At 38.3% G+C, this 13636-nt stretch overlaps 1 protein-coding gene across 2 annotated transcripts in view; it reads left to right on the top strand.

Annotated features, from left to right (window-relative positions):
* The window catches only part of ano5a (anoctamin 5a), a 50519-nt gene that overhangs the window by 14230 nt on the left and 22653 nt on the right, over nucleotides 1-13636 (top strand). Inside the window, exons 1-9 of one of the 2 annotated variants that reach the window (XM_051884040.1) lie at nucleotides 4410-4536; nucleotides 7682-7789; nucleotides 9870-9938; nucleotides 10470-10754; nucleotides 11021-11131; nucleotides 11275-11390; nucleotides 12761-12895; nucleotides 13118-13223; nucleotides 13329-13389. In XM_051884040.1, the coding sequence (XP_051740000.1) occupies nucleotides 4507-4536; nucleotides 7682-7789; nucleotides 9870-9938; nucleotides 10470-10754; nucleotides 11021-11131; nucleotides 11275-11390; nucleotides 12761-12895; nucleotides 13118-13223; nucleotides 13329-13389 (1021 nt within the window). In that variant the 5' untranslated portion in view covers nucleotides 4410-4506. Of the gene's footprint in view, nucleotides 1-4409; nucleotides 4537-7681; nucleotides 7790-9869; nucleotides 9939-10469; nucleotides 10755-11020; nucleotides 11132-11274; nucleotides 11391-12760; nucleotides 12896-13117; nucleotides 13224-13328; nucleotides 13390-13636 lie in introns of those variants that run through there. The other variant, XM_051884039.1, reaches the window with a different exon arrangement.

Genomic DNA, 13636 nt, shown 5'->3' with positions numbered 1-13636 from the left:
GGATGTAATCAAACAAATAAATATCGATATCGTATCGGTATCGTATCGATACAGTATCGGCAAACGTAATATCGTGATAGTCATGTGTATCGATATTTTCTTACACCCCTACTGCTTTTGCAGAATTTTTTTTCTTCTCGTGTTTGCCTGCTGGTTTTTATCTGGTGTGGGAAAATAATGTTCGAGTTGTCCGACACGTCTACATCCAGTTCAGCTGATGATGTGAGTTTGGCACAGGACTATCGGTTTGAAGGACAGATGTCAGAAAGGGGGAATGTTTGAGAAACCTGTTCAAAAACATTTATTATTTTCCAATTGCATTTGCTAATGTTAGTTGCCCAGAAACACTGCAGAAAAAGGAATACAAGTACATTTTATCCAGCAAAATGGCTTTTTGAGCCACATATACAACCACAATATTGTCCCAAATGTTGTTCAGGCTAGCCTAATAGAGTTGTCCGAACAAACAATTTCATATTGAACAATGTTGATTTAACGGTTTGTGAACTCCAAGCTTGCATTACAACATGAATAAATTATGTTTAGTGCTGATTATGAAAGCAGCATTTTAAAGCATCAGAGGAAAGTTTCTGAGAAACAGAAATGGAGATCACAGAAGGGAGACCTTGAAATCTTTAACCCATCTGTTGAGACTACGTTTCCTTCCCTGTATGATAACATGTCTATGAACATAAAAGCATCATCATGTTCATTAGCTGTGTTTTTTATAGAGTCTGAGTCTCTAATTGTGTCATGTTACATGATTATGTATCTGTGGTAAAGATGCTGTTTTTTGTGGCTGAAGGCTCTGCAGCTCACTCTGTGCCGGCCTGATTTACCTAACCACGCATATACTTATTCTATATGTCAGTGTAGGAGTGTATGGTTATTATTGACTGCTTTTTTTCTAACGTATGTTCATATGCCTCATCTTCAACTTGTAATTATAGTAAATGAAAGAGGGAGAGACCTGTAGTGAAAGAACAGCAGCCGCTCTGCCAGGTCAAACATATTCCTGCTTACAGTAAAGAGACAGCAGGATGTTAATTAAACAATGTTTGCACAGAAGAGTATGCCTCTGTGTGCCAGTGAGATTTGTTTAGAAAGGGATCAGGCTACATCTCTCTTAAAGGGGCAGTTCATGCAAAAAAAAAAGTTTGTTATCCACACCACGGCAGAAATAAATTTGTACAGACTGTCAACGATATTGATTGTACAGAATTTGTATTTTTGTCAAATTGGGAAAAACAAAAACATTAGGAAAGTAGGGTCAGTCAGATGGAAAGTCCTCAGATACGCCTGATTATTTACATGCTATTGTAACTTTCTGATGCTGAGGTTGGTCCTTTGGGAAAAAGTCACGATCTGTAAATGGGTTTTAAGCTTGGCATGCAAATGACAGCAGAGAGAACATTACTGTGGAAAATTTTGTTGCTCAGTGGATACTTTCACAGAACAGATTTAGATTTACATTGAGGAAGGAACTTAAGCCTTATAGAGACCAGAATATCATAGCCTTAAGGATGGGCTCTTTTAAATTTGGCCAGTAAGCAAGAACATCATAAGAATGCCCTAACAACCACCCAGACTACCTTCACAACAGCATAGCAACATGGTAAAAACACCTATAACACTATAGTAACTACTACACAGAAACTTATGGACAACCACCTGAGCATCTGCTTTACAATGCCGTAGCTGCCACCAACAGTAGCAATACCCTTTCAACCATGTATAAATGCCCTGTGAACTACCCACAATCCCTTAGCAATGTCAAAGCAACCATCCAGAGCACCCCAGCAACTACATAGCAACGCCCTAGCAACCACCCAGAGTACTGTAGAAATCACATAAGAATGCATTAAAATACTCAAAACAACTTATCAACAGCATAGTGTAACAGATGTAGGCCAGTAAGAGCTGTGTGTGTAAACCTCAGTCCCCTGATCTCAAGAGCCGCTCTAGCGACTGAATCTTGTCTTGAGCCTCCTTGTTAGAGCGGCCGACTCCCATGCGTACGGGTCCGGGTTCGAGGCCTGCTTAGAGCGGGTGGTTCGAACAGGAGAGGTTTCATTTGGTGCCGTGACCCGGATGGGGGTGAGGTTTAGGGAGGCGAGTGTAACGAAAGTAGGCTGGTAAGAGCTGTGCGTGTAAACCTCACTCCCCTTATCTCAAGAGGCGCACTAGTGACTGCCAGCAGTTTTCGTTTCTGGTCGAAAGTGGACAAGCTCAAAACTTTTTAGAGCCCGTTTACACCTGTATTTAGCGTCGTCCACTTGTGATCTGATCGACCAAAACACATTTTAATACCAGGTGTAAACGGGGCCTAGGACAACCACATGAGCATCCACCTTACTGAAACCACATAGCAATGCCTTATTAACCACCTCCCACATCACCCTAGCAACCACACAGAAGGCAAGGCAAGTGTATTTATAAGGCACATCTCATACACAATAGTAATTAAAAGTGCTTTACACAGTCAAGTTCAAGTTTGAAATCATTTAAAATAACATAGAAATGAACATAGAAATGTACAAAGAAAAAGAATAGAAATCAATGTTTATTTAAAACTGGATTAAAATGAATAATTAGGCTGAGCAATTCGAAGTAACATGCTAAAAACACAGTGTCTACACTGGACGCGAGCGGTGCGACAAAAGACAACAGAACCCATTAAAATCAGCGATACTGTCTACACTGGATGCGACACAACAATTCGTGTGTGTGTGTGTGACGTGAAAGCCAAGTATGGTAACCCATACATTTTTGCTGTGGCACCCGGGGAGCGATTGGGGGTTAGGTGCCTTGATTAAGGGCAACTCAGTCATTTCCTAAAAGTATTGAGAATCAAACCCACAACCCTTTGGTTACTAGTCTGACTCTAACCATTAGGCCACGACTGCCCCATTCCCTGACAGTAAACTGATGCCCCGTTCTATTTCAACACCACATGTCTGCGCTACTTCTGACATGAAGGTCAAATGGATTGGCAATGGTCAGACAATGGAGTCCAGTGTAGACACAGTGTCAGAACACCTTACCACACAGCAAAAGCTATCCATAACACTAGGGGCCAGATTACTAAACAGGGCAAATTAGCGTGAGACCACAATCCCATAAAAGCGCAGATGGGAGTGGAATTTGCAAAAACGGACCATCCTGAAAACTCTCCTCCGGATTCACAAACGCTTCATAAACATCAGATTTGATAGTTTAATGTGTGTGTGTTAATGAATTCCAATCATTTGTAAATAGTATTTGTCCCACCCCTCCTCCACTGTGATTGGACGGCTGGGTAAAAAGTGACAGTGACGAGCACTGTGTTTTACCCAAAGTTGAACAGTTAAAAAAAAAAGACAAATTAACTTGTGAAATATTATTATGGTACATAATGCATCAAAATGCAGTGTCATCAGTTTGCCTAAAAGAACACAGAACATTTTAATGTTTTACGCACCATTTACATGTGATAGGGAGCAGGTGTAAATTTCTTTCGTACGAGCTAACATTTTGAAAATGAATCCGAAAATTTACGTCAGAATGGCTTTACGAACGATTTACACAAAAATTAGTTCTGCTCGTGTTTCATGAATGAGGCCCAGTGTGCGCAGTAAAGAACACAGATGCAGCCAGACCATTTCCATAATGACCAACGCAATCTACCAAGTGCTTTTTTTCGGCGTTAAATAATGGCACAAATACCAGTAAATTGACTAGCGCAAACCTTAGTAAATCACCTTGCGTGACTCATTTAAAAACCCTCCTCCCATAAATTTTGCATCTGAAAGGGAAACTCCTACAAATGCTTAAAGGTCAGCCGCAAAAATAACTATGCTTTTTCAATGCTAATTTTTCACTTTTTTTGTCTTTTATAAATCCTGACAGTAGTTTTTTAATGGCAAAAGAGAGTTTTTGCTGGTGCAAGCTGATAGTAAATCTAGCCCTAAGTGTGTTTTCTTTAGAGCATCTCTGCTGACAAATACAGTATAAACCAGCATGAAGTCCATGTTGGTCCAGGCTGGTTTATGCTAGTTAGAGCTGGTATAGTGCTGGTCTAGCTGGTGGACTAGCATAGTCATGCGGTTCTCAAGCAATACTGAGCTGGTGGAGCTGGTCCACCTCCAGCACTCCCGCGTCCCATGCTGGAGATCAGCAACCAGCATCCCATGCTGATCCCAGCATGCTAAACATCCCTTATGCTGGTGACCAGCAATGCTTGATTTTTCATCAGGGAAGTTCAAATCCAGTTTGACATTATGATTACATTATCAGGATGGTGTCCGCCCTGCTGGCACGATGATGTCATCTCTGTGAGCCCCCGTGCTCTCTCTGTCTCTTTATCTGTCTCTCTCTTTCCGCTCTATTAATGACTGGGCGTGTGTGTATCTTGAAGGAGGGCTGCTTTACAGGGTGTGTGTGTTTTTGTGTATATATGTGTCTGATTTGCTGGGCTGTTGTAGGACAGGAGGTGGTCTCCGCCTCTAGAGACTCCTAGAATCGTGAATGATGCAGCACTTGATAAACGGATTGGAGGTAAAGTGTTTCGTCTCTCCTTCTTCCATCTTCCGTCAGCTGTTTGTGGAATAACGGAGGAGGATCTCTGGGGAATTTGATTAGCAGTGACATTACTATAGATGGCCAGCGGTAATTGCTTTTACTAATGGATGTTGGTGTGTATTACTTTAGCAGGGACGTGTTAGCTGTAGATTGCTGGTAGTCATCAGGAGGTTTTGTTTGTAGGAACGGCGTAAGAAAATCAGCGGTGTTTGCAGCAAAATGTTTGGTCACATCTCTGGAAGTGGCCGTGAGAGAATGTAGAGGTTTTTACGCCCCGGCTGCCTTTGTGGTCACTGGCTGAATTTGTTTGTGTTATGCAGCTTATGTAAGTTATTTTTAGGTGTTGGAGAACAGCTGCTGACTGACAGAGCAGGAGCAGCACTGCTGTTATTTTCCTGGCTCAAAGTATAGTCTGCAGTTGTTTAACAGTTGTGTGCAATGTCAGTGTTAGCTTCGATTGGAATTCGATTGGATTGTCCCTCTCAGGGCTGATCTGGTCAGTGTCGTCATGCACCTCGTGGACTGAGATTAAAACAGGGTTTAATGAACCCATTTAATACACTTGTGTGGTTTTGAGAAAATATGTATATCTCTGAAGAGGCCTTCCTCAGTGTTTATATCTTTATATCAGACAATCAGACTGTCCTGAACAGTAGGTGGCAGCAATCACATTGCTGTATAATTCAATACTTTGAACTGTGGGAGAGGAAGAAGAGGGTTACAAGTTGAGAGCTGCACCGTTTCACACTAATTGCCATTTTACCTAATTATTAAGTATCAACAGTATTTTTTTTAAAGTTGTTTTTGCCTTTATTAGTATAATGGATAGTGAGCAGGAAGCAAAGTGGGAGAGAAAGAGAGGGATGGGATGGAAAAGACCCATGAGCTGGGATTTGAACTCGTTTTGTGCACAAATACGTTATGTGTCAAGGTTTATTGAAAGCATGGGTATGTGTGTACACTGCAGCTTAGAAATGAACAAAAATATGACAAAAACATGCCTTTTGGTATCTTTTTGATTGGAAAAACAAATAAATAAATGTTGGGTTTTTGATCAGGGTTTGGGCTAATGTTAAGGCCCATTCACACCAATGATGTTTATTATAACAATAACTATGACAAGTTTTTATAAATGTTCCACAAAGCTATAACGATAATGAGGCAGAGGAACGATACCATTGGAATCACTTTCAGAACAACTTTTTCCAGCTTGATGAATGCTAAAAATGTTGACAGCCAATCAAGAAAAAAGCTCGAGCATTTAAAGCAACAGACGACAAAACTGCAGTACACTTATACTGTAATAAACAGAATGTCATTGTCTGTTGGTGTGGACACCACTGTTGTTGTTAGATAAATATAATTGTTAATATGAACAAGGCTTTAGTTTGTAGTAAATGGATGATTTCTATCGGACCGTTCTTTAGACACAAATGCTTTTGACTAAAGTTTCGGTCACATTAGTGAAATTTCACAGGCCAAAAAAGGTCAATTGTCCATTGCCAATAATGTATCAAGCCATGTATGAAGCAAAGGTCAGACAGAAGTCACTTTAAATGCAAATAGCTTTCTGTTGGTCCGTGTGATGAACTTAAACCTGTTGCAAAATTTGCATGAAGAAATCTTTCGTCTCACATGAAATTCCAGATTGTGTGGATTCCTATTGAAATGACTGGATTTCGCCTGCGAAGATTTTTAATGTGATTGCACTTTAAGTCTGGCTTTTCTTTAGCATGCAGCTTGTGCTGAAGTATTGTTCAGGTTTTATGCGCGCATGAAGCCTGTGTGCAGCAGGATGCTTGTATTGTTTTTTTGTGGGAGTTAGACAACAGACTGTTATGAATTGGTTTGAAGTTTTGAAATTGCTAGAAGACTGTCATGTGTACTGAATAAACCCTCATTAAATATAGATAAGATCACAGTGCTTCCCACACATAGACTTTACTTGGGCGGGCCCCAGGTATATTAACGGCCGCCCAAGTATATTTGGAGACACATTTTTACTTTTATTATTTTTATCCTCTTATACTTATATATCTGCCCAAGATAATGAAACCATCCACGATCGATGGAAAATCTCCCCTCGCCCTATGCGTTTCGTACCTGCTCGTTGCAAAGTCACAAGGCAGCGCTATTGCGCGTTCTACAAGCTCGTGCAACAGCGCTTCAAACTGTTTCAAAGTGATTCTCAATCAATGAAAAGCGCAGATTTATGCCAAGCGATTGCTAATGAACTCAAGTTGATGAATTATGACATTGTCTACATTATGGCCTTTATATAAAATGTTTTAGACGGTTGTAAGAATCTGAAGGATCAGCCTGCAATTGTGTATACATTTCAAAATAAGAGTCCCGGTGTATTTCGGGCTTGTTTATAATTAAAAGTCACACGCTAAGTTTTTTCTTTTTCTTTTGGGCATTATTGATATTTTGGTTACACAATAAATTGTATTTAATTTGATTTCCATTTAATTCATAGTAAATTATTGTAGTCTCCCCCACAGGAAGAAAAGAGTAAGAACATTATTTGACACACATATATTATTCATTATATAAATTTTACTAGTAAAATCTGTGTCCCATTCACTGAGAGAGACACTATATGACAGCAAGGAGAACATAGGAAAAGGAGAACCATTTAAATGCTGTAATTTTGCATAATTTACAATGCATAATAATGCAAAATATTAGTATGTAATTAAATGTAATAGTATGCTATGTAATTAAAATTAATTTCAATAAAAAAAAATACTGTTAAAAATCACACATTATTTGTTTGTCACATGTAGTAGACCATTTTTGTGCCGTGGGTAATAGGAGGATTTTTCACCCGGCTACCACCGCAAGTATATTTCAAACCTGTGGGAAGCACTGGATCAAAATATCTGAACATGCACCCTTGAAACATGAACATGTTTCTGTGCATCCTGTATGGTGATGATATTTTATAGGGTATCTTGAAATTATTATGTATGGATTAACTCTAATGCTTGTAAAAGACAAGAAAACATTATGAAAAGAATTTGTGAAAAGACTGAAAACATTATAAAGCTGCAGTACTTTGTATAAAAGGTTGACTTTGTTCAAATAAATGTTAAAAAAACCCTTTGTTTTTGTGCAGGTGGATAAGCAGCAGCAGAGTAAGGATTCTGTGTACTTCAGAGATGGCGTACGGAGGATCGATTTTGTTCTGTCTTACATCGATGACAAGGATGGAGAAAAGAAACAGGTTTGTTATCCACTCTGTTATTTATTCATATAATAACATTTGGCTTCCTTCTGTGAACTGAGATAACTGGGGGGGGGGGTTACCATGATACCAAAATATCTGCAAGCCACCTATGAATTTTTTTAGTAAATGTAACTATGGGTCAAGTGTGGTTTAATCTCAGTATAGATCTGTTTGAGGTCTGTCTGACTGTACATCTCTTTACACTGCTGATAACACTAGCTGTCATAAAGATCCTTGATAAAGCATCCTAGATACGTATGTGTGTGTGCTCTGCATTGGGGACATTCTATAGTCTCATGCCTTGATTTGTGTGTGTGTTTGTTATGGATTGTGCCAAATTTTTTGTTTTTTTGACAAATTAAAAAAAATCCCATTTTCCCCCATTTCCCATTCATTCCTATGGGGGTCAGATTGACCCACGAGGGAAGGATTTGTTACTATTTTTATTACACCCACATAAACTCCTCGAATCCAGTCAAATTTGTTTTTGTGTATTCCAAGTTCAAGTGCACCCAAAGTCCTAAGGTCTTGGACCAATCTGATGAACACTCAAGTTTTAAAAATTAAAAGAAATCGACTTTCGGGTCAAAATGACCCGAGGAGAGGATAAGTGTCTTAAGAAACATAGTCATGAAAGTGTACTCTCTTTTAAGTATACATAAGTGGCCTTTTATTTCATTAATATTATATTGTCTGCAAATACATTTTTTCAAAATACACTTTTAAGATATGAAGTGTACTACAAGTGCACATTCAATACAATTAAAGGATTAGTTCACTTTTAAACTAAAATTACACCAAGGTTTACTCACCCTGACGCATCCAAGCTTTATAATGGCAGTGAACAGGACCAACAAGTATGCAGCTGAAGAAAGTGCATCCATCCATCATAAACGTACTCCACACGGCTCCGGGGGTTTAATAAAGGCCTTCTAAAGCGAAGCGATGCGTTTGTGTAAGAAAAATATCCATATTTAACAAGTTATAAAGTAAAATATCTAGCTTCTGCCCGACCGCCTTACATATTCAATTGCGTCAGTTACGCTTTTTTCCATAAATTGAATACGAAAGGCGTAGGATGTAGCGTAAGCATTTTGAACTGCGAGACACGTTGTACTTTCTTCCTAAGTAGAATATAGAAGGCAGTCTGGTGGAAGCTAGATATTTTACTTAATAACTTGTTAAATATGGATATTTTTCTTACACAAACGCATTGCTTAGCTACTCATTGGTCTCGTTCACTGCCATGATAAAGCTCGGATGCATCAGGATATTTATTAATATAACTCCGATTGTGTTCATCAGAAAGAAGAAAGTCATATACACCTAGGATGGCTTGAGGGTGAGTAAACCTTGGGGTCATTTTCATTTGAAAGTGATCTAATCCTTTAAGGGCATAAATGGTGCTTTTACACAGAATTTTAATGCACATTTAATGCACACAGCAATCACAATTGTGGGAAATTATGTATCACATACTCAAAATAACAATTTGTTACATTTATATAGCGCCTTTCTCTGCACTCAAAGCACTTTTACATATGGAAGGGGGGAATCTCCTCAACCACCACCAATGTGAAACATTCACTTGGATGATGCGACGGCAGCCATATTGTGCCAGAACGCCCACCACAAATCAGCTTATTGGTGGAGAGGAGACGGAGTGATGAAGCCAAATTAGTATATATATGGGGATGATTAGGAGGCCATGATGGACAGAGACCAATGGGCAATTTTGGCCAGGAAGCCAGGGTTAAATCCCTACTCTTTTTTTTGAAGGACATCCTTGGTTTTTTTATGATCACAGTGAGTCAGGACCTCAGTTTAATGTCTCATCCGAAGGATAGTGCTTTTTTGACCATATAGTGTCCCCGTTACTATACTGGGGCGTTAGGACCCACACAGACCACAGGCCTGGGCAAGAACTCACACACACTTCACACACAAACAGCTCTGCAGACAGAAATAATCTTGTCATAAATAGTTACCAGAGACCCTTCTTGTTCTATGTATAGTACGTATTGCACCAAAAGCACAAATCTGTGATTGTCACATGTGTTATTGATCTTTCATGCAGGATCGAAGGAAGGTGTTTGAGGCTAACTTACAGAAAGCCGGACTTGACCTGGAGACTGAGGACAAATCTGTGAGTAAAACACTTGAAATCACTTAATCCACCAAAAAGCCCCATCAGGACATCAATATTAGTTCTCACTGTATCTCACAAATAAATATATTGATTCATGAGCACTAAATCATTATGCTTCAGCAATGTCTGATCATAAGCAATATATTTCACTGTATTTGTTTAGCTGGGTGCAATCTAAAGGATTTTTTCATCAGATATCCATTAGAGGGCAGTGAGCTTCATGATGAAACACTTGCATACAAGTTCTGTCGTCATTTATTCACCCTCAACTTCAAACCTGAGGACTTTCTTCTGCTCTACACGAGGAGATATTTTGGCAAAGAATTGGGATGGGGACATTTGAGTTTTGAACCACAGAAACAAAATAATTCACCCATCTCCTGAAGCATGAATGATTGTGCTGATGCAGTGTTCGTTTTACCTGTTACTGTGCATTTAAAAGAAACTGTACTAGAAAGGGCATTGGTAAAAAGTTATAAACAAGTTCACATTTTCCTTACTGTATATGTCATGTGTGTGTCTTTCCAGGAGTCGGAAGATGGAAAGACATACTTCCTGAAGATCCACGTGCCATGGGAAGTGCTGGCAACATATGCAGATGTTCTGAAAATCAAAGTGCCTTTTAAAGCCAATGATATTCCAGCTAAAAAAGAAGTGCCCATGAGCTGGCTCTTTACACCCTACCGTCTGCCCGATCATGTGATGCATCCTGAGCCGGATTACTTCACCTACACGTTTGACAAGAGCAAGATTGACTTCTTCCTCATCGAGGATAAAGAAACCTTCTTTCCTCCGTCCACGCGGAACAGAATTGTAAGATTAGTCATTAGAAATGCCAAATTTTATATATATATTTAGTTTTACCATCACATATATAAATTACATGAATAAATTAATAAATTACACAGGAATATTATACATTACATATGTATAAATATATTACATTTTATAATATTAAACAACCTCCATTACAGCATGGCCATACCAAACTCTAAACTTCTAAAGCAGAAATTAGATATAGCTTTTACAAAAAAACTGTCCTGTAACTGAAGGATTGGCTTCTTTTCTTCTCCATGTAGGTATATTACCTCCTTTCCCGAATTCCGTACAGTAAAGAAGACAAGGATAAGAAGGGCATCAAGAGGCTGCTGAACAATGGGACCTACACAGCTGCCTTCCCTCTGCATGACGTAGGTCTTTTACATGGGAAGATTTGGACTCAATGCCATCAAACCTATTGAGTAGATGTTTCTCTGGAGACTTGGAATAGTGTCAATGATTCAAAAAGTTTTGCTCCATGGAAAAACAATAATGTTATTGTGTGTTTTTGTAGTGTAGGTACTGGACCCGGTCTCGTGATGCTAACTGTGAGAGCGAACGCTACTCCCTGTATAAACACTGGGCCCGTTTCAGCCGCTTTTACAAGGAGCAGCCACTCAACCTCATACGGTGAGACCATCCACCGCCTGGGTTTATATTTCTCTTCCTGTTTTCAAAACGGGCTCAGAAAAACAGCTAAAAAAATCCAGTCTTTTGACATATTTATGTATATGGTCTCAAATGTACTTAAAGGCCGTTGTTTCTATTATTATTTATTTTTGTTTTTCAATCAAGAAGAAACTTCATCTTAAACAACCATTGTAGGCAATCAGATTACTTTTTTTTTAAAAGGTTAAAATTCAATTTATGAATGTGTTTGTTGAAATACTTTCTCCTACTGCAGCTTGCAAACAACTATACGTAAGACAACTATAATATAAAGGCTAATTCGAACAATAGTGTGAGTTTGGGGGCGGGACTACCTACTTTTTTGACCATTCTTACTACATTCTTAATTCAGTAGCAGTAGGGTGCAAAAATTCACAATGCAACAGCTAAAACAGTGAAAATCTAGTTAAAATCAAGAAACATTACTAAATGAACTCAAGAAGAATATTTAAACATTTTCATTTATATGTACCAGTATAACATTACAAAGTGATAAATAGCCATATATGTATGTACTAAAAATGATGAATTATGTTTAAATCTATTAAAACATCTTAACCCTCTCATACTTACAAGCCAATGAAGAATCACATATCTTGTCTAATGACATAGAGTGAACTTAACCCTTTTGTGCGTCAATTAAAAAAGTTACACATAGGTCCATAGAGGAAAAAAAGGTCCATGTCAAAAAACTGTTATAATAATTTGAAGCTTGGGAGTACAGACTCAAGTCTCATTTTAAAGAAGACCCTTGGCAGATTATTGTTGAAGTAAAAAACCTGAGAGAATGGCACCATCTGGTAAAAATAGTAAAAATTTAAATTTTGAAGCCTTGCCAACAGAATGAAAGTCTGTTGAAAGTTATCAAAGATTGCATCATTTTATAGTTAAGTGGCCCTGGGATTTCAGTGGGGACATTTTTGACAAAAAAGGTCCTGTGTGGAACTATTTGGTATATTTTTTTTTAAAGGAAATGGGGGTGAAATAGTAAAATTCCAATAAAAATACACACCCGTGGCAAAAATGTATGCAGTTGGCATTAACACAGGCAAAATGATAAAAAAAAAAAAAACAAAGCTGAAAAAGACAAAAATGTCCACAAGGGTTAATAGCATACTAAATGCACTGCAGTATTTTTATCATCACGTTTTATTGCTCAAACAGACTGATGCATAATTTGCACCATAGTTTTTGTTAAAGAAATCAACTCCATGTTTCTTTTCAAATAAAAGTTAATTTTAATATAGACAATGTTATACATGTTACTTTTGCTGACACCTTGAGAAAGTGGATAGACATTTTCAGTGAATAATTTACTTCTTGTACCAAAGGAAGTACTATGGAGAGAAGATCGGCATCTACTTCGCTTGGCTGGGTTTCTACACAGAGATGCTGTCTTATGCTGCAGTTGTTGGTCTACTCTGCTTCATCTATGGTGTGGCCACCTTTGACAACAACGTCTGGAGGTGAGGATGAGGCTAGAAAACTGAAAAGAGAAAACTGACCATAGAAGAAGACAGTTCATGGTAATGCCTGCTTTAGCGTCCCTTGTGGCAGTGCTGAGAGTGCAGTGCATTAGGAATCGCTCTGACACATTTCGGAAACACATAGACACAAGTTAAGTATAGTGAATATGAGTCTGGGTTCACAGAAACAAATTTTGAGACAGTTTTTGTTGTTTTCTGTAGTCAAGAGATCTGTAATGACACCATTGGTGGGCAGATTGTCATGTGTCCTCTCTGTGATAAGAAATGTGGCTACTGGAAGCTCAGCACAACCTGTAGCTCTTCATGGGTGAGTAAAAAAGTTTATATGGTATAACTTTTTTTTAAGGAACATGTTCTTTTTGCATATTTATTGATGAAAAAGTCATACCTTCTCCATCTAAATGCCTTGTAGCAATCGTATCTGTTTGACAACACAGCCACGGTGTTCTTTGCGATATTCATGGGAATATGGGGTGAGTAAAGAGCTTTTTTTTTTTTTCTTTTTTTTTTTTTTTAGCTCTTTGTAACTTTTGTGTGCTGGTTCTAGAATTGTATTTGTTATCTGTGTCTGTATTTGTTATATCAAACTACTATCTGCACTGTTTTATCATTGTGCAGCTTGGGTGTCATTTGATCAGCCAATGAAAATAGGAATGGCCATAATTTAAGAGAATATGTTAATGTTTAGATGTAGTTTTATTTATTATGACCATCATGAAA

This window comes from Ctenopharyngodon idella, chromosome 24 (genome assembly GCF_019924925.1).
Source record: "Ctenopharyngodon idella isolate HZGC_01 chromosome 24, HZGC01, whole genome shotgun sequence".
Taxonomy (NCBI): Eukaryota; Metazoa; Chordata; class Actinopteri; order Cypriniformes; family Xenocyprididae; genus Ctenopharyngodon; species Ctenopharyngodon idella.
The sequence above is the reverse complement of the archived record's forward strand: the minus strand, read 5'-3'. Positions and strand labels throughout refer to the sequence as shown.